The sequence below is a fragment of the Echeneis naucrates genome, chromosome 19 (assembly GCF_900963305.1).
Source record: "Echeneis naucrates chromosome 19, fEcheNa1.1, whole genome shotgun sequence".
NCBI classification, from domain to species: Eukaryota; Metazoa; Chordata; class Actinopteri; order Carangiformes; family Echeneidae; genus Echeneis; species Echeneis naucrates.
Genome location: NC_042529.1, coordinates 14,384,411 through 14,408,931, shown reverse-complemented (window position 1 = coordinate 14,408,931; position 24,521 = coordinate 14,384,411). Strand labels below are relative to the sequence as shown.

The 24,521-nt window shown below is 41.1% G+C and overlaps 2 protein-coding genes across 2 annotated transcripts; one reads left to right on the top strand and one right to left on the bottom strand.

The window, feature by feature from the left end:
- The first annotated feature begins 438 nt into the window (after positions 1-438).
- On the top strand, positions 439-9,913 carry wdr45b (WD repeat domain 45B). Its single transcript, XM_029528202.1, has 10 exons — positions 439-620; positions 1,661-1,735; positions 2,715-2,816; positions 3,179-3,266; positions 3,912-4,006; positions 4,164-4,354; positions 4,442-4,527; positions 6,384-6,485; positions 6,606-6,727; positions 7,979-9,913. Exons 1-10 carry the CDS (start codon positions 554-556, stop codon positions 8,083-8,085), a joined length of 1,035 nt encoding a protein of 344 aa, XP_029384062.1. The 5' UTR covers positions 439-553; the 3' UTR covers positions 8,086-9,913.
- Positions 9,914-12,926: 3,013 nt separating this feature from the next.
- Positions 12,927-19,059, bottom strand: foxk2a (forkhead box K2a). Its single transcript, XM_029527727.1, has 9 exons — positions 18,764-19,059; positions 17,475-17,669; positions 17,223-17,364; positions 16,860-17,006; positions 15,660-15,853; positions 15,358-15,560; positions 14,992-15,249; positions 14,710-14,907; positions 12,927-13,156 (listed from the first exon to the last, which is right to left on the bottom strand). Exons 1-9 carry the CDS (start codon positions 19,057-19,059, stop codon positions 12,927-12,929), a joined length of 1,863 nt encoding a protein of 620 aa, XP_029383587.1.
- Between the last annotated feature and the right edge of the window lie 5,462 nt (positions 19,060-24,521).

Below are 24,521 nucleotides of genomic sequence, written 5' to 3'. Positions count from 1 at the left end.
TAAGTACTTTTCACGCAGACACATGATATTTCTTCTCGCCTTAACTGGTTATATTTTAACATTATAAATAGGAGATATAAAGGGCACGGCGACCAAAGCCTCCGCCTCGATGAATGTTCCTCTCTTGAAACTTTTTATTCTTCAGTCTGTGGCCAGTTGAGTCGAACTTCTCAGTTAACTCATTGACAAACAACACTACATTTACCAACTAGATTTAATATGCCGGTGGATAAAGTGTAATTTATCACCGGTCGTCGATTAAAACTCTTACATGATCTTGCCTCGTGCGCTATTGAGCTTTTCTTCTTCTTGAATAAATTAATTAAATCAATGAAATGAGGTTATTTCACCAGTAAATGTGTGTCCAAGTCCAGTAAAAACTCTTTGATCCCGGTTGGTGACATCTCTCTCCAAGCAGGAACCAGCCTCAGTTGTTTTCCTTCTCACTGCTCCGCAGACTCTGAAGGGATGGTGGCCAGTTAGCTGACCGGGGAGCAGCTATTGGATTACCTTGTTAGCGTTATTTGGCATTCGGTAGTTTTGTTAAAAAATAATGAATTTACTACCGTCCAATCCTCACGGGAACGGGCTCCTTTATGCCGGATTCAACCAGGACCACGGTAGGAAGCGGCGCTGTCATGTTTTTCCTTCTCCCAGATGGAATCTTAACAGCGCCGTTGGTGCTAAGCTAATGTTGCTAATCCGATGTCTCTCTAGTCAGCAAATATACCACAACATCAGGCAATAACATCAGCTTTTCATTTTTAACACTTTGGGTCTTCTAATGTCAATATTACCGAGCAGTTGTTACTGTGTCAAGAACTGAATAAGTTAAAGTTAGCTAAAGCTAGCCCATTGGATCTCAGCTAGCCAGCTCATGTAGCCTTTTTCATCCTGAACCAACACATAAGTCGGAAAATGGTCTAATGTTAGGTCAAAATAACAACAGCGCAAAGTTAGACACCAGTGTGTGGTTGAAAATTCAGCACCTGTATATAAACCACGTATAGGTACATAGTGATATTGACGAACTTAGCATTAGAGCTAATGTTGGCTGGGTTTCAAACCAGCCTTGCCTTAGTTACCATAACGGCTCAGTCTGGACACCATCGTCTCTCAGTGTGACTGTGTTACTGTTGTTTTGTGCTTTTTTGTGTAATATGTTTCCAAATGAAACCCCAGTTTTGGTGCTAATCAGCTCGTATTTGTGGGTCCGTAACGTTGCGTTGTGTTTGGATGCTCCCCACCCCTCCGGTTCCCACAGGCCGGACAGTTGAAGGATTGTGTTGACCGATGGTCGGACCTAAAGGTAATTGAATCAAAGCGCCACAGCTGAAGGGACACCGGTGTGATGTTATAACCGTTAAGGGTCCAAAGACCTACAACCCACTACAGAGTCGGTCAACAGCTCTGTCCCAATTTCACATAAACACCAGAGGAGGTTGATCATTAATCCCAGTCAGCTCTGTCACAGTTCAAGACTGTTTTATCATGTCACTTTAGCTGAGATGATCCTCCCTGTGTCCTCATGTTGTCATCAGCACAAAGACTGAGGTGTTTGAATGAGAGACAGCCCTGAAAGGACTCAAGCAGCTGTTGATTAATGTTATCTGTAGCTGTTGATTGATCACTGGCTGCTGTTCTGTCTCTGTCTCTGTAGGATGTTTTGCCTGTGGAATGGAAAATGGATTTCGTGTGTACAACACAGATCCTCTCAAAGAGAAGGAGAAACAAGGTAATGAGCACTGCAGATATTGACATGTATAATTGGTATGAAGGTTTTGGACATTTTGGTTAGTCTTGCCATGGTCATGATATTACCATGACAGACTTTTTTTTAATGATAGTTATATTATTGTATGTAATGTTAAGGGTGCAGGCGATCTTGAAAGCTCCAAGCTTTATTTGTCACATGCAAATTGAAAATGCACAACAACATATTTGCACTGTTATGTCACTAATAACAGTCAGTGAAGTTGCAGCACAATTTAGGTGAAATTTCTTTCTGTTAATTTTAAGTCTGTGTTTAGCTGGACTGTGTGTGAAGCCTCATCCATCTGTCCAGACACACTAGAACAGTGTTGAGTCTGTCGACTTACTTCGAAATTACTACTGAAATTTTGAATAACAGTGAAATGTTGGAGTAATTTAGGACTCACACAGTTGTACTTATGGGTGATTGAAACTGACCTGTGGTAATAAAAATGATCTTATTGTTGGAGAGACTTGTCAAAGAAGTTATCACAAATTATTAGCATGCAAAGGTCTAACATATAATGAGGAAGTATACATTTAACCTCCATACTATGTGATAATAGAGCAACGCACAGGTAATTCGAACCCCTTGTTCAGAGCTTTTTGTCTGATATGTGCAAAAAAAAAAAACAAAATCAAAAAAGCTCGAAAAAATATTCAATATTCAAACTTGGCTTTTCTGACAAATTGCTGTGTTCCAGTGTGGAAATATGGAAGGTAATGAGAAGGAAGCTATAAATATGACTAAGCACATGACTTGCAGCAGAGTTACTTCTCAGTTTTATTGGATTTAACTGATGTAGGCCAGAAGTAAAGCTGGCAAAGAGCCTGCCCTTACTGTGTGGGATATATAGGATTGCCTTTCTTTGTGGTCTGTTGTGATCACAAGCTGTTAGCTGTGATAATAAGAGTTGGACTTGTTACTATTGATGATACCAGCTTGTTATTTTACCTTTCAGAGTTCCTGGAGGGCGGCGTTGGCCATGTGGAGATGCTCTTTAGGTGTAACTATCTGGCGTTGGTGGGAGGAGGGAAGAAACCCAAATATCCAACTAACAAAGGTAAGGTTTTTTTTTTTTTGTTTTTTTTTTTTAACTGCAATAATCAGTATCATACAGAAGAGTCAGAAGTATTATTAGTATTGGAGGGATTTAAAAGTCCTCAATTAAATACTTATCTGTGGCAAACACTTTCACTACCCCTACTCAGAATTAACTTATTCATTCTAGCCAGACTTTAAATGAATAAGTTCAGGTCGATCTGACTGAATCATTTCCTTAGAAGTTAGTGGTATAAGCTGCTTGTAGCATAATGTCTGCTGTTAATGAAAAGGTCAAAAATGCTTTTTAGTTAATTTAATTACAGGGAAAACACTTCATAAATGTATTTTAAAAATATTTCATCTTTTTTCTTCATGTTTCAGTGATGATCTGGGATGACCTGAAGAAGAAGACAGTCATTGAGATCGAGTTCTCAACAGAAGTGAAAGCAGTGAAGCTTCGACGTGATAGGTAGAGTAAAAGATCCCAAGACTGTTCAGCTGCATCAACAGTCCATCAAGTCAAGACAATTGCTGACAAGTATTGTCGAAAATGGGAGGTTCCTATTTTGGGACAATTATAGTGTTGACGTGTTTTTTAGAGATGCTTCTCAGCCTAGTTACACAACACTGTTCTCACAGTGATGTGACAGTGCAGCTGCACCAATACTTTCCATGGAATCAGTGAAAAACTTCTGGAATGACAGCTTCAGTGATAACAAGGATACATTTTTTTCCCCATACGTGACCCAGATCTGAACAGCACAAGTAACAAGGAATCATTGTTTCAATTCAGATTTAGGCCACTTTCATATTTGCGACACAAATCAGATTTTTTTTTTTTTTAAGATGCAACCTCAGTCTGAATGGCCATGCAACCTGTATCAGAATTCAGAGTGACTTTTACTTCACTATAGATTGACATTTATCATAATTGTGTGCAGGCAGGAGTAACGAAACAAAAATAAACATGGCAGACAGTGGTGACCGAGGCAGACAATATGAATGCAATGCTTGCAATGTGAATGCAGTCCAAGGGACACCAGATTCATCTTCATCACTGCAGCTGTCGGATTAACGTTACCATCCTGTCAATACTGGTTCACTTTGTTCTCAGGATTGTGGTGGTCCTGGACTCAATGATCAAAGTGTTCACCTTCACCCACAACCCCCATCAGCTGCATGTGTTTGAGACGTGCTACAACCCCAAAGGTCAGTGCACCCTGTTAAAAGCCCAGCCTTCATTTACACAGACCCATTGACAGCTACAATTTGAATACAGTGTGTTAGCTTTATTAAGGCACTGGGGCGATAAAATAAAAACTGGCGACATGAGTATAATACCCTTCCTCCTTCTCTTCCTCTTCAGGTCTCTGCGTGCTGTGTCCCAACAGTAACAACTCTCTGTTGGCGTTTCCTGGAACTCATTCAGGTCACGTCCAGATCGTGGACCTGGCTAACACAGAGAAGCCCCCGGTTGACATTCCTGCCCACGAGGGGGCACTGTGCTGCATCGCTCTTAACCTGCAGGGCACAAGGATAGCTACCGCATCAGAGAAAGTGCGTACTCCTTCTTACATGTAATGCTTCATTATAGGACACTTGTGACATTCTTTGTGACTAATTCATGTTTCTGTGTTCCTTCAGGGGACTCTCATAAGAATCTTTGACACGTCTGCAGGGCAGCTCATACAGGAGTTAAGGCGGGGCTCTCAGACAGCCAACATTTACTGGTGAGCACTGAGCTGAGACAGTTTTTCTGTTTGCAACCATAGCAAGCTGAAGGTATAAATGGGGTTGAAGGTGGCGGCCATAGCAAACATCTGCAGAGTCATCAAAGTAGAGGCTTCCTCTGCCAAACACCAAACAGCAGACTGTTCCAGACAGCTGTTGTCTCATTTACACTGGTCACAGGGCCAGTCTTTTCCTTACTCACGTATGCATTGAGTATATTAACAGGTTGTAGCTGCAGTGTGAACGTGAGTTACTGTCTTGACCACTGAGTGCTCCACTCAGGAAGTATCTGAACCACAGGAATCCTCTGCATGGTGGCCTTATGAAAAGTTAATGCAACACTGTTTTATAATGATTTTCAAGGAGCTCAAAGATGGAAAAAGCAGGATTTGTGGATGATGGATATGAACTTGAAGGCAGGAAAGAACATAGTTCCCAACTAGTCTGGCTCCATGGTGCTGGCTTCATGTTTTTCATTAGACTCCACCTGTCAGTTGAACTAAAACTAAAAAAGACCAGCTTGATAAGTAGAAAACAACTATTAAAAATACATTAAAACCACAGTAATGACAATTACAACGCACAAAGGGTTTCACAGAGTATCACGTGGGTGGTCGCAGTTTAAAACACTCAGCAGCTTTTCTGGAAATGATCGATGAAATAAAAGGTTCCAGGTCAGGACCAGAAAGCAACACCTTTGGTGGCATATTTATGTGCAGCATGTTGTAAAGCTAGTTAGCTGGTATAAATGTGCTTGTGTGACTTGCTCTATAAATGTGCACGATGTAACAGTGAAGCAGTATTTCACAATAAAAGCAGGGTTCCTTAAATTCATAAAGGTCAGGTACAGTCTAAAGTTTAACCTCCATGTATTTTTTTTGTCATAACCCAGGTCTAGTTTCTACATTTTTACTGTGAAAGTATCAATGGTCTCAGTCCACAGAGGAATGCTCGCGACCTGTATTCAGAAACTGAAAACCAGTCGTCAGAACTTCTTTTTTCTGTGGTATTTCAACACAGCAGTCACTACCCTCAGCTCCTCTCTCCAGGTTCCACCGTCCAACTTGAAAGGATTTGGAATTTTTCTGTTTTATTTTAACCAGATCACAAAGAGTCAGACAATCAGAAGAGAACTTCTCCTGATTGATTAACTGACCTGTTGTCACTAGAGTTTCAGAGAGAAGCCTGAGAGAGGAGATGAAAACAAAATTGAGATAGTTCTGGGTTCTATAACTCACAATTCTAGTCTAATCTAAACCAAAGATCTTACATATATCAACACTTAGGATGAAACACTGGAAGAGTGAAGTATGGCACTTTTACTTTTACTTGTTCCAGCCAAAAAATTTCAATTATTACATTACACTGAAGGCCAAACTCCTTTCTAACATTTAGCTATGGGCTAAGCTATTGTTCCAGTTTCACATAGGCAAAAGTCATAATCAGTGAAATGACTCAGTGGTTTTACTCATCACATTAAATCTAGTCAGACCAAATTTAGACCCCTGCATTCCCTGAGCTAAACAACACAGTCAGTAGTTTTTCATCCACATTTTATTTACTTCCCTGAAGTTGTATTATCTCAAGTTCAAAGTCACATTTTTTTTCTTTCACCACATAACCCAGATGGGAACAGATCAGCAGGCTATTAGTTTTGCCTGCATAGTATATTATAGTATAGGTCTATAATAATCCAACACTCGCCTAGTAGTAGTAATCCCTCGAGTATTCAGGCTTTAATAATGAAACGCATTAAGATTTACACAACATTGAATGTTTTTTAATTTATCTGTGTTTTTGCCATGACTGGTTGTCATTTTCTCCTCCTCACATCTGTCTGCTCTCTGCTATGCAGCATTAATTTCAACCAGGATGCGTCACTTATCTGTGTCTCCAGTGACCATGGCACAGTGCACATCTTCGCTGCAGAAGATCCAAAAAGGAACAAACAGTCGAGGTCGGTGGCTGCACTTGCTGTTGAATGGTTTATAATAATAACTATAATCAGCTATTATTTGTTGAAGTTGATATGTGATTTCACTCCCTGTTCCCACCCTCTGTCCCTGTCTCCCTGAAGCTTGGCATCAGCTAGCTTCCTCCCCAAATACTTCAGCTCTAAGTGGAGCTTCTCCAAGTTCCAGGTCCCCTCAGGCTCCCCCTGTGTGTGTGCCTTTGGAACTGAGCCCAACGCCGTCATAGGTGAGTCTCGTGTGAACTGCTTTCTGGGTTCAACTGCCCCACCACAAATGTTAACTGATGTCAATATGAATGCTCCTACATCTTTCCCCCCACGTGACTCAGATCTGATGAACATACTCTGGTTTTTTAATGAGACTATTAACGGCACAAGTCACATGGAATCTAATCTTTTGAAATCGGCCAGGTGGTTCTAAATCAGATGCAGATCTGATTTCTTGAAATCAGTCTGTCTGAAAAAGCCATGTGACCTGTATAGTCAGTGTGACTCTAGATCAACAGTCACAATAATTGTACACAAATGGGAGTCACAAAACAAAAGCAAACATGGCAGACAGCAGCAACTGACATAGTCAGTGGAGGGACAGTGAAGGACATAAAATCAAATCTTAAACACTTACATCTGTGGCCTCCATGTCTGTTACTCCCGACCTCTTCTTGTTTACCTCTGTTCACACAGTGCTGTGTGTGACGTCTTTTGCTCATGTGAGCCATTTCAGGACCAGGACCTGTTCACATAAGAGTCCAAGATTGTGTAAAAAAAAAAAAAAAGTAATAAAACAAAAATTTACTCTTGAAAGAAATCTGAAATGAGCACTAATGCTTGCAGCGTGAATGCAGTCCTAGCATCTTTAATTCGGAATTATGTTTGGCTTTAACTGAATCTGGCCCAATATTGGCTTCCAAAATATTGTTTGTTTCCTGTTGTGTTTGGTTCAGTGGATTTCAGGTGAAATGTAACAGTACCTAAGCTGTTCTCAAATGTGAACCTCAGCCAGTTTATTTGGGCCAACTATTTAAAACATGTTTCACTTTGTTATTTCAATTCTCTGTGCTACACGTATGGCAGAATTGTCAATAAAATTGGCTTTGACTTCGACTAAAACAAATCCAGTCTAATAAACCAGTTCAGTCTTGTTGAGACACAGACCAGGACGCGCGGACTGGTTGGGTAAATGCAGCCAATTGCAGATGCAGGCTGATGGGCTGCCTCTGTAAACAACATTGAAGAGTCTGTGAAAGTCTTTACCCAGAAATTCTGGTGCCTGGTGATTTCTTCAGTCTGCTTTTAAAACCACAATAGATTGAAGAGCTGACTGTAGACACAGGGCAGAGATGTGATGTGGGTGCTATTAGAGTGACGGCTCCCAAAAAAATGTCTGAACTTGATGTTAAACTTGACTGTTACACAATTAAAGAAAATAGAGCTCCGTCTGAGTGTGACTTCCTGCCCTTTATGTCTCCCACGAGCAGCCATTTGTGCTGACGGCAGCTACTACAAGTTCCTGTTCAACCAGAAAGGGGAGTGTTCCAGAGACGTCTACGCCCAGTTCCTGGAGATGACTGATGAGAAAATATGACCTTTAATCCATCCGCAGACTTACACTGCCTTCCCCCCCCATTTCCTTTTTTATTTTGGTGGAGGCATGAGGAGGAGGTCCCATGGTGCACTTCTTCCTATCCTGACAGACTCTAAATGAGCATCAAATGAAGGGAGAATGGCGAAAGAGGAGCACAGACTTGAGTTACCTGGACAGACGCAGACTTAAATCTCTTACTCCTGAGGTTTGTCTCTGCACAGAAAGACACACCCTTCACTGACTTTACTCCCAAATAAAATAACAGTGAAAAGAGGAAATGTTATTTTTCTGAAAGGACAACTTGCTGCTTTTTAAGACGTCTTCCGGGGAATTTAACAGAAAATGGATATTTTTAATCACATGGATGATTCTGATAGTTAGACGGGTTGAAAATATTGAGCTTTTTGTCAACTAACACCACCTAACCTACTATAGGGTGTGCCTCTTGGGACTGGAGCAAATCTGTATGTGTGAACATATTACTGTTGTCATATATACATATGTGTGTTTGTGTATATACCAATGTACCACGTGACAAAGCAGGATCAGGACAAGGAGACAGTTTGTTTGTCTTAATGTACTCCGTGACATCAGAACAGACTCTGATCCCGCATTGTGACACATCATCTAGTGTTATTAGATTTTCTTATAACTGTATAAACACAAAGCGCCAGACTGAACTTCTAACTGCGTAGAACTGTACAGAAAAGCAGCAAAAAGAAAAATATCAACATATATTTTTGTTTGTCTTCCTTTTTCTTTTGCACATTGTGCAATATATGTCTTTCCTTGATTGTTTCAGTCAAAAGCTTGTGTAAAGTGACAGTTTCTCTTCGTCTAGCGACGGATGAAAGCTTAGAGAAACCGTCCATCTGTTATTGGGAGATGTGGCAGGTCATGGATTTTCGACTTTTTAAACGACCAAAAGGTGGCCCTGAGGACTCAATACACTGCAGCTAAAGGAAACAGACAAAATGTAAACAAACTGACGACATCTTCATGTGCTGCAAACGCCATACAGCAGAAGGTGACACAAGAAGGATGAAAGGGATGAACCTCCCAAGAAACACTTGGATAAATTCTAATATCTGTGCTCACCTGTTGAATGTTTTTTTTTTTTTTTTTCAAGTCACAAAGCCTTGAACAGCTAGTGAGTCGCAGCAGGTTCTCCACCTTATTTTTTCAAGAGGAAACACTCGTCACTGTTGTGTTGTTTTTGCAGCTCGTGTGTGGAGACATTTAGTGAATGTTTGGGTTGTTAATTTGCACATGTTGAGCAGTGAGATGCAACAGAGCTAAGCCAACTCCGGCTCACTGCTGGCTTTAGCTTCACTTTTCCCTGCAGACATGAGCTTCTATCCAACCGAGCAGTGTTCTCTGAGCATTGAACTGTTTCTTTGTGGGTTTGTGAGGAGTGAGTTTTTGTTCCAGCCTGAACTGCAAAGGCTGAATATCCAAACACACACACACACACACAGTTGATGAGATTGTCTAGTAATTTGCTCCCTCTTCCCACTCAGCCAATGTAAATCAGGGAATCTGAAGTGCTTTGTTCAACATCAGTTCAGTTCAGTGTGGATCCATGATGGCACCGAATTGTTCATCTAGAATTGTTCTATTCTTTTTATTACGCTGCAACCCCCCTCCAACATTTCCGTCTATTTTCTTTTTAAATGGGATTGTACATCTGCAGGTGTGAAACTAACACACACGCATGCTGACCAGTTGGGGTGCAGCACAAACTGAAAAGCCAACTCACTCAGAGCGATTGTAAAACCTGCATTGAAAATTTGTGAATAAAATTCTGCTTTTACAGTTAGACTCTGGGCTCCTTTGCACTGAATGCAGCCACCACCCCCCCCCCACCTCTTTGACAGGACTGTTGTGTTGATAACCATGGGCCCCAAAAAACATCTCAGGTACCCTAAGAGTGAATCTTAAACTCTAAATTAGGGTGAAATATGTATCCTGTGAGGATGCTGAGGTTACCTGGATGCTCTGCTCTGCTCAACACTTTCCCCTGATTCTGTTTCATTCTCTCCTAAAAGGAACCTCATGTTCAGAGTTCAGGGTGTTTATGCCCCCTGCTCCACATTTCTGTAAGTGTTTTGATTGTAACTTAACAAGATAAGTAGATATTGTTCACAGTACACACCAGATTAAAACACATTGTATGTAACAGGATGTATGTGTATGCAAATGCGACCACACTGGCTAGAAAACCACAGCTAGCAAACTTTGTTCTGAATTCCGTTTTTAATTCAATTTAGTTTTTTCTGGCTCACCCATTTGTGGTATTGTGGGTAAAAAATGTGCATCTATGATGAACACGCTCAGAAATTAGTTTGAGCATATATGGATTTTTCTTTGTCTCAGGTGTGACGACGCTGCAGACTCAATGGAGCTACAATCTGGATTCAAGACAGGACGCTGCTGATTCACTGAGCCCATTTCAGAACAGAAAACATATCAACCCACACTCTTGCTTCAGGGTCAGGTTTAGGGCCCTTTCAGTCACTGATGTTTTCTTCAGGAATATTTCTTGGAACAGCTTGACTTTTTATTTAGAGCCATCATCAGGCCAAAATTTCAGTTTACCCAATATTTGTTTTATGCATTAAAAACTTAGGAAAACATGGCTCCCATTGGGCTGCAGTGCCAAGTAAACCCCACGTCCAGTTTTGTTGGAGGTTCTTCTTTTTAAAGAGGTTTTTTTTTCCACCCACGTTCTGGTCTTAGTGGATCACCTGGTTTACCCCAATAATGTGTGCAGACCCGACCCTGTAAAGTGTCCTTAGGTGGTGTGGACTATGATTTGCTTTTGTTTGGTGGCAGTTAACACGGAGTTAACTGTGCATTTGTAGACTGAGTGTGTGCAATGAGAAACAGACGGATCTCACTCACACGCAATTATCTTGTGGTTTCCTGCCATTTAGCATTTTCACACATCAAATTTAAGATTCTACATCGTGTTCTAAGATATTTGAGAGGAGCCAAGAACCGAACCATCAACTTCGACTACTTCGATCTTTGTTGGTTAAATTTGAATAATCAAGTGAGATGAATTACTGTATGAGACAGTAAGTGATGTCTGCTGTCCTAACCAAACAGCTGGCAGCGGTCTCAGATCAGCTTCAGTTGGAGAGTCCACTGGTCACCTCCGCATTAAACCCAGCTGATGGTTCCACCCCTGTGGTACTGGCACTTCCTAGATCTGCCTGACCACAGTGTGTGGAATGTAGCTGCTCAACCCTTTACAGCACATTTCCCCCGCTCCAGATGTTAACTCTTAGTCAACTGGATGACTTCATCATTAGTGTCTCTGTGAAAAAGAAAGGATTCTTCACACACAAACAGCTTTCCAGTTTGCGTTTGCCCAGCAGGCTTTTACTTAAAGAAATACAAACTAAGAGGTTATGTTTTAAATAAATTTATAAAAAAAAAAAAAAAAAAAAAAAAGGAAAAAAAAAAAAAAAAAGGCATTTACCCACTGAAGCAAGAACAAACACCTATCACTTGTTTTTCCTCATGTAACATAGAATACAATCTGAATAGACTTTTCAGTAGCCTGAACAGAAGAAAATAATCAAGCAAAGAGACGGCCAATTTCAACACAAAGGTAACACAAACAGCCAATGATGACGGGGGGGAAACAGAGCCAACAAAAATACAAAAAAATAAAATAAAAAATTAAAATAAATCTAAGAGGGTTAAGTGCAGCACTGGTCAGAATCGTAAAGCGTAGATTCAGTCTAAATTTTCTTCAGTTCCATATTCAGTTAAATCTGCTCAAGTACATTGTCTCTAGATCCGTAACATGCAAGCTTGATGAAGCATATGGTCAAATACGCATGGGAATATACTTTTTATCTCATAGGATATTTGTAAAATATGAAAAAATCTGTAGATGTACAGTGATAAAGAAATTTCATTTGCATGAATGAGCAGAAGAAAAGAACATCCACTCCATAGATAGTGTTTTCTTTAAAAGGAACCAAAAAAAAAAAAAAAAAAAAAGAGACTACATTCATTTCACTGAACAAAGAGTCCACATACAAAAACAGAAAGAATTCCCAAAATATCATGTGTTGTTTAATTGTTCTTAAAGACCCCACTTACAGCTTTTATTATCTTAATTATTACTAGATAGTATCTGTGCCTTGGGAAATGGAGAAACACTCAAAAAAAGATCCACAGATACACTTGTACAACGGAATACTGCATATCTACTCACGACGGGGTTAGGTAGGTTGACATGGAGGCTAGCTGCCGATGTTGGGAATGTCCACACCCACGTACACACACTTCCCTTTGCGGAATACGTTACTGCTGATTTCACTTGGGTTGCTTCTTCTGTCCGACACAGTTAAGCACTTGTCTGTAATGCTACCAGGATCAGTCTCCTTTTCCTTCCTTGGGGAGGGTCGGACATGGTTTTTTTCTTTCCTTTTTTCGTTTTCGGAAATTTTCACCTGGACTTCTTAATCTTCTTGGGAATCTTCTTGCCATCTGGGTCTCAAACGTCAGGGTTTCACAGTCGTCAGTGCCTCTTCTTTACTTCCGCTTCAATTTGGTCTCTTGTTTTTGCATCATATTTCATGGTCTTAAATATATGAAAGGGGGGAGAGTGGAGAGGAGAGGAGGGGGGTTGAGGAGGTTTTGCACATTCTCTAGTCCTGTTTGTGTTTCCATGTCTCTTCTCTTTTTGGCACCTTGTAGTTTATGATGAGCAGATTGGATGATGGATGTGGGATGGGGGATGGGGGATGGGGGGGATATGGAAGGTGTGAGGCTCAATGCTTACAGGAGAGTGAGAGGTCAGGATGCAGATCAGGGGAAGGCTACTTGTCACCGACCTGTTCACTGACCCCGCCTTCTCCTGCTCTGTCCGTGGTACCGTTGTTGTTGTTGTTGTTGTTGTTAGCGGCAGCTGCCTCACCGTCCTCTTCCCCGCCCATTTTCACTCTCTTTGATTCAGGCTGATCTGGCAGCTCTCCGTTCTGCCTCTTGGTGGGGAGGGAGGCGGAGGCCGAGGCGTGGGTCGCCAAGAGGTGAAGAGGATTTGCAACAGCTACAACGAGGAGGAAAATGAGGCATTAGGTCTATTTTATAAACCAATAACAACAAAGGTGAAGTGCTGCTAAAAAAAAAAATCCAGCGCTGCACCAGTTTGCTGGAAATTGTATCTGCATAGCATCATTTATGTTGTGCTGTGTATTACTGCTATGTCTCTCTCCGATGAAACATCACACTCGGTACATTTTACTCTTTAAACCTGTAGTGTGTTCAGGTTTCGTGCCAATGACAACTCAAATCTCAGTCATGACTATTTCCTTGGGGGTTAGTCTGTATAAGTTTACACATGAGTCAACTCTGACTGATCACATCACCATGTGGGGTTGAATTAATGTTGAATACGGTTGTGCATCCCAGCTACAGAAAGAATCAGAGATGAATAAGATGTTTTCTGTTGTTTTACCATGTGACTCACTGTGTTACTCTGCGGCTGCCAACTGCTTTTAAGGTGAAATATTTTCTTGTACTTGCTAATTTAACAATTTCAGTTGCTTTTACTGGCTGTTAAATCACGTACATTTTAGTGATGATCAGACTTTCAGGCTGTTAAAAACTTGCTCATTCTTTTTTAAAAACATGAGAAAAGTTGGTTTCTATCCAACTTCAAATTAAAAGCCCCTGTAACACAGTCATTGCTGCCACAATTGTAACAATGTTGGAACAGTAAAACATCAGGTAAAGACAAAGATTAAAATCAGTTTCATTTACTATGTATTTTCCTACTTGTGGTAGATTTATAGCGCTCTGATTGGTCTCCGCCAAAAACACAAGCTGCTCAACACCAACAGCTAGCGTTGTGGGTTTGACTTTTGTTTGATTAGTCAGTCTGAAGATCAATCAGCAACAACTGTGATAATTTAACTTGATTCCGAATTCTCACCTCTCACTGTTTTAACGAGACAATTAAATACGATTCTGTACAGCATTGTAAAGTGAATGATTAGCAAATTAACCTTTAATGAAAAAATTATTACAGCCACGAAAAAGCTCATGTCTAATTAATTTAGCTTTTTTATTATTAATTATCAATTTACATTCTAACTAAATAAGTTGTTTTGTTTTTTTTAATTAGCCAACTGTTATAAAATAGAAATGAGCTTAATGTGGGAAGCACATCGATATCATTTAAGCTTCAACTTGACAATTTCAGCTCCATAACTTTAAAATCTCTGACAGTTAACAGTTGTGGTCACATGTCCTTAGCTTCAGATTATGATTTTATGATGTTGGTCTAAACAACTACAATTACATTTCAAAGTCATCACTACCTAAGTATAAGGGGGATACCTCCATATGAGATGTGCTTCTGCAAGTACACTTTACAACCTCGAAAACCCAGCAATTTAAGAAAACATGAAGCAGCTGCACATCAGTGTGAGCTACAACTTTCAATTACACTATGCTTTAAGATCTTTGACATCATAGCACCGATCACAGACAGATCGATGACCATATGAAGGCAGTGCGATGAACTGATGGACATTCAACACTTTGATTGGACCTGAAGTCACAAGTGTGTTCTGCTATGTGTTTGTGAGCGTGTGTCACCTGTGCTAGCAGCAGTACTGATGGGGACCAGATGAGTCCCATTATGTGTGATGGCCTTTATAGGGAGCTGGTGCTGACCGAGTGGGGCTTGCTGCACAATGGTAACCGTTGTCAGGGGAGCAGCCTGAGAACTCTGGATGATGCGACTGACTCCCCCTATAGATGAGGCTGTGATGGATGGCACTGGTTCCACTTTCACTGCAGAGGGATAAAAACTCACATCAAACTCAACACACAAACCCAAAAGGTTGAAAAAGATCATTAGGGTAAAGCTGGTCTTACCTTTGATCTCTTGGTGGTCCCCCCCTCCATTCTCCTGAGGTTCAGGGCTGACTGTAGCAGCAGACTGTCCGCCAACAGTTGCCATGGTGACTGCAGGAATCTGGTGGACAACGTGCACCGTCTGCATAACAGGGGCAGAGCTAACTGACGTCGTTACAATGGCGGGTGTGGCCATGGTGTAAGTCACAGGCTTCATGGTCGTTTGAGGCATCTGGCGCTGCACGGCAATCAAAACTGGCTGGTTGTTGAGTGGAGAGCCTATCAGAGGACATGGTTAAAGGCCACTGTCAGTCACTACAGACATTGCTAATAATTTGTCAAACGCTTCAGTGAAGAGGACAAAACCTTGAAGCCTGATGTTTTTACCAGGGGAGTTCTGTGCAAAGCGGGCCTCTTGGATGACGGCGAGTTTAGGCTGGACTGCAGCTGTTTGGGTGGGGGCTGGAGGAGGGGTTGGCTCTGGTTCCATGGGGACAGGGGATCCTTCTCTGGAGAGGCTGTCAGGGGTCTGGACCCCACTGGAGTGGGCAGACAGAGCTCCTGTGTGGTTGGGAGACGCTGGAGCACTCCTGGAGGAGGAGGAGTAACACAGGTATGAGATTAGAATACTGCCACATGAACACACATATGTCCTTAAAGTAACAGTCAAAGTAGTTTCGTGTCTTCACCTGGAGGACAGAGGTCCCACAGGGGTCCTGAAGCAAGGAACTCCCCTGGGCCTGCGTTTCCTGAATGCCTGCTCTATCAGCTTGCCCTCGGAGGCGGGGTCGATCCTCCAGAAAGAGCCTTTGCCAGGCTCCTCCTGAGAGCGGGCTACTTTGATAAAGTACCGGTTCAGGGAAAGGTTGTGGCGGATTGAGTTCTGAAATAGCAATAAACACCAGACAAACATAAGCTGCACAGATCTTTGAAACACTAGGCTTCACAGTTGTTGTGTTTTAAAGTGATAAACTATTCCCGTGTCGCTGTGCAGTCTTCAGGTATAGTTGTTAGACACAAGCTATTGTCAGCTAACTCTTAATACAAATCCAAAGGTGTTGAGAAATCAAGGGCCATTAAAATCTGAAACCAATGAGATAAGAGACCCACATCCGACTTTGAGATAAGAGTCGATGTTTCATAACAGATGTTTGAAACCAGTGACCAAAACACTCCTACAGTCTGCCACTGTGGCACTGATGGATGGAATTTACATAAAAATTAATGATTCCCCCAAACCCCGTCACAGAGACCAGTATGAGAAGCACTGGTTTGTTTGTTCCTGTTCAACATCAAATTCTAAAGCATAGACGTGTTGTGTATCAGACCTGGACCCATGAATGATAAAACCAGATAGTACATATTGCTGCAGACTCAGGCCCACCCCCACCAGCCACTATAACGCTATATATATGACAATATTTTATCTGAACCGTATCCATATATTAAATTGTGGGTGCGATAGCGGACACACTGACAGCACACACCCCTGCCAGATTTGAGTTAACCTTTTACACTAAATAATAAATAATCATGATGTTTTAAGCCGAGGTATTAGCTCAGGGTGAGGATTTATGATGGGACACCCAGGCTGCTGATCTTCTGATCAATGTTTCATGATGCATGCAAACTACCTGAGTCACTGGCTTCTCCCAATTTGCCCCAAACTTGAGAACTTTTCTTGAGCTGCAAATGTTCAGCGTTTTCTGCTCGAACAAATAATTTACGCCAGTCAAATAAGTAATTCATTGTTGCAGCTCTATGCATCTCAACAGTTTGTATACAACAAAGCATGCCACTGTCACAGTTGAGAAGGTAGGTGAAGGTGAGTGTGCTACCATGTAGCCTGAGACATGAGCAGAGTGAAAGAGGACAGAGAGGACACTGACCTGCCAGCCTTTATCAGCTGTTCTGTAGTAGGGATAGTTCTTGGTTATGTGGGTGTATATTCCGTTGAGTGTTAGCTGTTTATCTGGTGCCATGGTGATGGCTTGGACTATGAGTTGCGCATATGAATACGGAGGTTTGGAGTCGTCCTGTGGAAGATCGAAGTGAGTTAATTCATGTTTGGTTGGGAGAGAATATATTCGAAGTAACATTCACACACACAAACACTGATTCAGACTCTGGTTCAGTAAAGCCGGAATCTCTGCTCCAAAGTCTATGCTGTCATGTGCGTTAAGACATTTTTGGACTTCAATGCGTAACCAAGTACGTTCACAGTGCTTGAATCTTTCTCTTCTCCCTCTCACCTTTGGGCTGTCTTCACCTGAGGCCTCCTTGTCATTTTCTGATTGGGAGTTGTCGCCTATTAGGTCAGAGGCCAGAACGCGACCTGTCCTGTAGCTAGAAAGTCCTGCCCCTCGTGGACTTGATGGACAGGAGTTTGCTGCACTGTAAAAGAAATTTGCATCAGGGCCACATTGTGAAATCAAAAAAATCTAAAGAATATCTCCAGTACTGGTTTTGGGTGTTACACTTTAACTCACTGAACCTGCTCTCACCTGATGGTGCCAGTGGGAGAGGGCAATGGGCTCATGAGGTGGGCAATGTTATCAGGAATGTTTATGGTCAGTGGGGAAATTTGAGGTTGGACGGGCTTGACCGGTGATTCCGGCACGTTCCTTGGCTCCTTCTTATCACTGGACAGGGCTGTGAACGTGATCTTTATACTAGTGCTAGGGAACCGGAAACAACACCTGAAGAAGAAGAGGGAAAAAAAAAAAAAAGAAAAATCAAACACAAGCACAGGCAATGAGTCAAAATCAAAACAGTTACATTGTTCAGTGTTTGTCTACATTTGAATAATGTAAAATAAGAGGGATGATTATTACATTGTTATTGTACACACAAACCTCCTGCCTGGTAACTAGCAGGCCGTGGTCTAAGTGAAGCCCAGAGAGGAGCACTGAGATTCAACCTCACAGTTTAAATATGGACATCCACCATTACTATTATATAACAGATCATGTCTGACATGTCTCATTTATTATTAACAGGGTATACTTGGAGCAGCTGCTGACACCTCTAAATGAATGGCTACTATGGACTGTATACAGCATGGATTTATCCCACCAGAACATCTCTCAAGGTAAAATGGGATTTACTACAAAAACAATGAGAGTTTGGGGACAAACAAGCTGAACACTGTAAACAAAAACCTCCAACATGAGGCCAAGTTGGCACTGAGCCAGAGCCAAATTGACAACCACCTCATACAAACCTTGCCTGCAAAGTTGTCCTCATAATCACCGATTTTTAAGTGAAATAAAGTTCGACAGTTCTCCTGCTCTCAGAACATCTTTAAAATCTGACATTTCCTTCATTACCTCTCCGCACAGTCACGTAAACATGGACAGTATTTTTTATTTTTATTTAATCACTCAGTCACTTGGTACTGGTAATATCATACACGCAACAACGACGATAAATACTTTCTGCTTGGAATCAAAGAAACCATTTTCCACCCAGGAAGGCAGCGGTGAAGGAAGCGTGGAGTTGGATTTTGGATGTGTGTCGTCGATGACGGCTGACCTACGAGCATGAAGCCAAAAATAACGAAAACGCCAAGTCTGAGTGAAGACATGCGATTCCGGCAAACATGGTGACATTAGCGTGTCTGGCACGGAGGTTCGGTGTGACGTTACCGACACACAAACGGCCTGACACAACACGTGCAACAACCGCTGCGGGATAACAAAACAATAACAACGCGTTAACACGCAAATACGCTCTTTTGTTTTGTTTTTTTTTTTCTCTGTAGTTCAAGCGAGCAGGTTAACGTGAGTCTTACATTCGTGGGAGCTGTAGAGGTGGAGCCCCTCTTCTCTGGAACACCCCATCAACAAACACCCCGTTTTTTCCCAGGCAGCGGAGGTAGAATTCCCCCGTGCCCGTGCCGTCCTCTCCGGCGGTGAATATCTCGAGGTGCCGCCGAGAGATGAAGCTCGAGTGTCCCATGCTGACGTCCACCGAGCCCTGCGAGGAGTTTCGGCCGATGGTCACCGACCTTTTCTTCATCAGATACTCGAATTCTCGGCCCTCTAGCCGGGCTACCGCCGACCCCGACATCCCGCTTACCACCGCCATCTTCTGAGGTATCTGCTGGAGAGTTGGACGTGTGTGCTAAGCGGAAACGTGGATGCGGTTGCGGGGAAACTGAAGAATGGGATATTTTGGTTTTGTGGGGGGAAAAAAGGGGGATCCAATTTTACACCGTGGAGAATTTGGCTAGGAACGTGCCAGACCGGGGACACAGCGGCTCCGACCCACCGCCGTGAAGCAGAGCAAAAAAAAGAGGAGAGTTGGCCAATCAGAGGCAGCCAAACGGGCGGAAGTACTGCGACAGACAACGTCTTCGACCAATCGGAGGCCGGGTTGGGTGCGCAGATGTGTGCTGTTTACCAATGACAACAATAATAAAAATAGCCGTAGAAAGTGGAGTTCGGTTGCACCGCGGGCTGACACGCAGATGGATGGATGGAAGGAAAAAGCGGTGCTGTGGTTTACAAGAGGGGGATCGGATGTGAGAGCAGAGGTGGACCATGTGCTGTGCTCCGGATGTGCTTTAAACATTTCATCGTCCCTGTGTAACACGGTTACGGCTGCCGTCCTCTTTTCTGCTCCAAATTCGCGTGTCTTCATTGTTAATTAACACAAACACTAACTCATTCCAATCCCAATTGAAGGCTGTGGCTTTAAAAGACCCTCAAACACGTGCGAACTGATGTTTGAGTATTTTTGGTACACTGGAAACCAACTGATATTTGCTGATTCACCCATCCGCCACACACCAACCTAGTAGTTCTTATTTATGGCATTTCTTCATAATATTTACATCTTTAGCTGCATCCAAGATAGCAGATTCGACCTGGTTCATGCCTGAGCCACCTGATTCTACTCCTCTGGTTCAGTACATGGCCTGAGTCTGGCCCACATTCAGCATGAGTGTCAGACTGTGTTTCCACACCTGGACCAATCCTAGCGTGTAGACAGAAATCTTCCATTTATTCATCAAACCAGCTGTCAGCCAACATCTGGACATAGCTGATGACAAGCTGAAATCTGCCCACACTTGGACTTGCACAGGCCAGACTCAGGCCGAGGACCGAGAACTTTTATGTTCCCCATCTTCACCAGTTATACTCATCACCAGAACAGCTGCCGTCCAGTCAGCTGAATCACACTAAAACACCATTTGGGGCTGATGGAGCTGGAATAATTCTCTGTGGGTCTGTCAGTAGACACTTACCATTATGCCAGTTTTTGTGTGTGCTTCTTTACAGTGATCAATATAATAATTTAATTGATATATTTCCATTTTTCAATTTTTAGTTTTATGTAGTCTTTCTAATCAGTGTTCTAATTTGTTTGTCATTAGATTATCAAATAACGACATCACTTGGCAGTTTCTTAATGCACTTTTTTTTTTAAGTTTGGAACGTTTCTTTTTTCTTTTTTTCTTTTTCTTTTTAAGAAGAAGTAAATATTGGCCCTTTAGGCTCTGCAGACCTCTGTAAAGTCTTTCACTAGGGGGCTGCTAATAAGTAAACCTGACATGACTCTTGATGACCAAATACACCAACTACACAAACAAGATGAAATCATAGCTGAACCCTTAATATTGGCATCAATCTTCATTCTAGACCTTCACATCAGTTGAAAAACTGCTGAAGATTTCTTCAGTGCTTTCAGATTCTTATCAATGACCTTATAAAGAAGTGTCACAGATGACTACAGACTCCATGTAGCTTGTCAGCACCATGACACGAAGTCGAAAAAAGCTGTTGGGTGCTGAATTAATAAATGGTCAAAGTATATTATAATCAGTTTTAAGAAAAGTGCAATATATTTAACTTGAATAGAAAAACATCAATGATAAGAATCCTAACTGTCAGTGACACGTGTTTTACAGACAGAAGCTTTAAATAAGCCAGTAACATTTTATAATGTTTAAGCCTATGTGGAGCCAGTTCCCTGAGGGGATCCATGAATCCGGAGTTTCCGATCATCCTTTAGTTTACTAACTATTGTACAGCAGCCACCACGCTGTGAGCGCAGTGTGTGTGTTGTGTTCAACACTGGAGTTGAACCACGTTAGATTGTGTGAACATTATTGGACTCTGGCTGTCACAATCTCGATCTGTTCGAGGTACACATTACGATGTGTATAAAATGTAAGATATGAAACCTGCCGGGGGGAAACAAAGCGAAAATACATCTTTAAATAAAAAAATATTGTTTAAAAAAGGTTTACATTTCCCAAAAGCGTTTTTGTTTGTACAGCCATCCCCGAATGAGCTGAGGGGAGAACATGCTGCACTCACACAAAACATGCGCCATGGCGCACGTGCTCTCTGACCATGACGTAATCATGTCCGACTGAGCTACATTCAGGAGTCACAATGTGTCCCGCAAGGTTGCCAAATATCCTTAATCTTGTTCTTGTTGATTTTTGTTAGTGAGCGACTGAGAGTTACTCCAAAAATGATCTTCAATCAGACGCCGCTTCAAAGTTTATGTATAAATATGATCAGCATTAAGTATAAAACAATATGGTCTGTAAATGATGTAAACATAAAAGTTAGATAGGCCTGTTAGAGCCTGCGATCATTTCATATCCCCACATTTCTAGCGAATACAAATATGTATGTTTATTATAGCGTGCTCATATATTAAGCAAACACATTCACCCTAAAGCCTGTCAACATATGTTGGTACAGTATTAGTTAATAAACAAATAAACAAATTATGTAAATATCCGTTTTAAGAGTGCTGTTTTCGTGAATTTGAAATTATTTCAATATCACTAACAGATATGATTGCAACATTATTTATTTTTTTTCTGTGTGCCTGTAGTGTCGACATTTTCTCCTGTAAACATGCACAAATATGCATGCGTGTGTGTCTATGTGTCTGTACAAAGTACAAAGTAAAACATATATGTATATGTATATGTATAGAGAGAAAGAGAAAGATAGTTATGCATGCCACCTGCTGGTTGTTTATTGTGTTGCAGGACTTGATCTTCCTGTGATCACCAAACCGTGAACTTTTTTACAGTATTTAAATGACCTCTCTGGACCTGGAACTAACACAGCAGGCGCCCTTATTTACACATCACAAGTTACACATCATATGAATTCATAAGGATATTTAGATGTTGGTTTGTTACAATGCTTCCTTAGAAATGGAAACTATAAATCACAGTGTTGTCTTCAGTGGTGTAATGTTATAGTAACTCACTGAGAATATAATGTTAAGAGTGACTTATTAGAAAATAGTAAATAATAGTATTTATTCTAATTTTAAGAAAAAAGTAGATGAAATACAATGTAAATGAAAGTAAATGAAAATACAAAAGTACAAAAATGTCACTAAGAATTATTCTATGCTTCATAATAAACTTAACACATTTCGAATTAGACTTTAATTTACTTTAATCTTCAATGTTTAGTTTGGTTTAGTTTTTTAAAATTTATTTCAGTTTTTCATAACTCAAAGAGAAGTGGATCACTGAAAGCCTTATTACAGGAAGTGCAATTGAACAATGATTTCTGAATTCTGTAAAATGAACACTCATTCCCACATCAGATTTATAGTAAATTGCTGTAACAGAGTACAAAATTCAATACTTTAGATCTGTTTTGAGACAAATATACTTCACCTTTATTGTTTCCTTTTTGATACTTAATACTTGTACTCATTGATGGGACTTCACTTCACTGACCTCATCAACAGTTCCTCTCTATATTATGTCCATCCTGATCTTCACGCCTTCACCTCTGCCAATATCGAGGCCACTGGTTGCAAATCTTTTCCAACTCACAGCTCATTGAAATATCTCACAGATGTTGTCCTCCACATCCATTGTTATGATTCCATGACAATATGCAAGCCAAATGATTCTTTTCAAAGTGCTTTATATATGAATGATAAGTTAATATTTAGGACCAAAATTAAAACAATGGCCGCTGAATTTTTCGTTTTTGTTTGACAAAGAAGGTGCACAGATTCACCATTTGTCTCTTGACTCCAGCTACTTTACATTTTAATCCTCCAGGTTTTTCCATTGATGTATTTCATGTATTTATGGAAACCAAGTATACGATCTTGCAACAACATAAAAGTTCTTATCAGTGGCTTTTTTGCATTCTTGAAACTATCCCTTAGGTCCCTCCATGTGTTTAACTGCCTCTGTTGTGCCAATGAAATACATAAAGTAGTTTCATTACTCTTATCTGTCTCTGGTTGAACTCAATGTACTTAAGCAGCCTCGAAAGTATATCCTTCTATAAGGTAAATTGTAAATCAGCAGAAAATGGAAAACTCCTTCAATAATGAAGTTGAGCCAATGTACCACTTTGAGAGGGAAATATTGTACTTTTTCCACTGACAGCTGCTGATTATGCTTCAATTTAAAAGTTTCATTTAAATTAAATGAAATACAATGCTTTGTACAATATGAAGTAAAAAAATACAGATTACACATATTAAGACTCAACATATAGCAAGTTATTAAATTAGTACAGATTTATAGTTGTGACAGGCGCAATGAGAACTTTCCCTGATATTTTTCCTTTTGATAAAGTTTACTTGCGGGATGTAGTAGAAATAGAAGTAAAACCTTTCCTGCAGTGACTTCTCTGCTGAAACACCACCAAATTAATTGCACAGCTGCTGCTGTAGTGTGAAGTGCTGGCAGGACTGACAACAAGCAAGTGCCACGACGACAGCTCTCGCAGAACCTAATCCCTGTCCCCCTTTGTCACTGCTGTGCTCACTCAAAGAGTGTCGTGTTCAGTTGAACCAGGGCAGGCATGGGTGTGTATCCTGGCTGTGAACTGTACTGGCTGGCTTTCCGGTAATGGAAACACACATAAGGTGTGAGGCGGAAACTGAAACCTCAGTGACAGATGGACACACACACGCAGTGAGAGGGATCGTGGCACCTGAGAGTCGCATGTCCTGGTAATTCTCCTAGAGATGTTTGTTATGAATTAGTGATGCGCAGCTGTAACATTTCCAAAAGCTCTCCTTATACAAAGTCTGTGCAGGTCCTCACCATAAAAACACAGAAACTGAAGTGCAGAGTAAATATGAATGGTGAGAAGATATTTATGGGGCAACTGACATTTTGAAATCTGGTATAGCCTGATGTAAATAATCATATAATAAAAACTGTGTATGGTCATACATTTATTACAATTAAAGATGGAACTTATGGAGTTATGCAATTGTTAGAGCTCTGTTTCTGTGGCTAACAATTTTACACTTAAGGATTATCCTGATTTTGCAATTAAATATCAGTCAAACAGTAAACAGGGTGTCTCAACTTACGTAACAGAAAAACAAGCTGTGCCACATACCTAACCCAAAGATTGTACAAGAGCAAATATGATAACTAAATTCTGCACCAACAAACATCCACAGCTTTGAATTTAACATGTTTGATTTCAACTTTGTTCTTTCACAGGAAGATTCTCTCTCTTTTCTCTTCATAATTATACCTTCTTGTAAAATGAGAGGACTGTCCTGCTCCAGTGGCCAAG

What these genes read in the sequence shown, in the direction of transcription:
- wdr45b (XM_029528202.1), top strand. Translation starts at nt 554, where the DNA reads ATGAATTTACTACCGTCCAATCCTCACGGGAACGGGCTCCTTTATGCC. An exon ending in CGGATTCAACCAGGACCACG is followed by an intron (nt 621 to 1,660) that starts GTAGGAAGCGGC and finishes CTGTCTCTGTAG; the next exon opens with GATGTTTTGCCTGTGGAATG. An exon ending in CAGACAGCCAACATTTACTG is followed by an intron (nt 4,528 to 6,383) that starts GTGAGCACTGAG and finishes TCTGCTATGCAG; the next exon opens with CATTAATTTCAACCAGGATG.
- foxk2a (XM_029527727.1), bottom strand. Translation starts at nt 19,059, where the DNA reads ATGGCGGTGGTAAGCGGGATGTCGGGGTCGGCGGTAGCCCGGCTAGAG. An exon ending in CAGGTGAAGACAGCCCAAAG is followed by an intron (nt 17,007 to 17,222) that starts GTGAGAGGGAGA and finishes GATCTTCCACAG; the next exon opens with GACGACTCCAAACCTCCGTA. An exon ending in CAGTACTGCTGCTAGCACAG is followed by an intron (nt 13,157 to 14,709) that starts GTGACACACGCT and finishes TCCTCGTTGTAG; the next exon opens with CTGTTGCAAATCCTCTTCAC.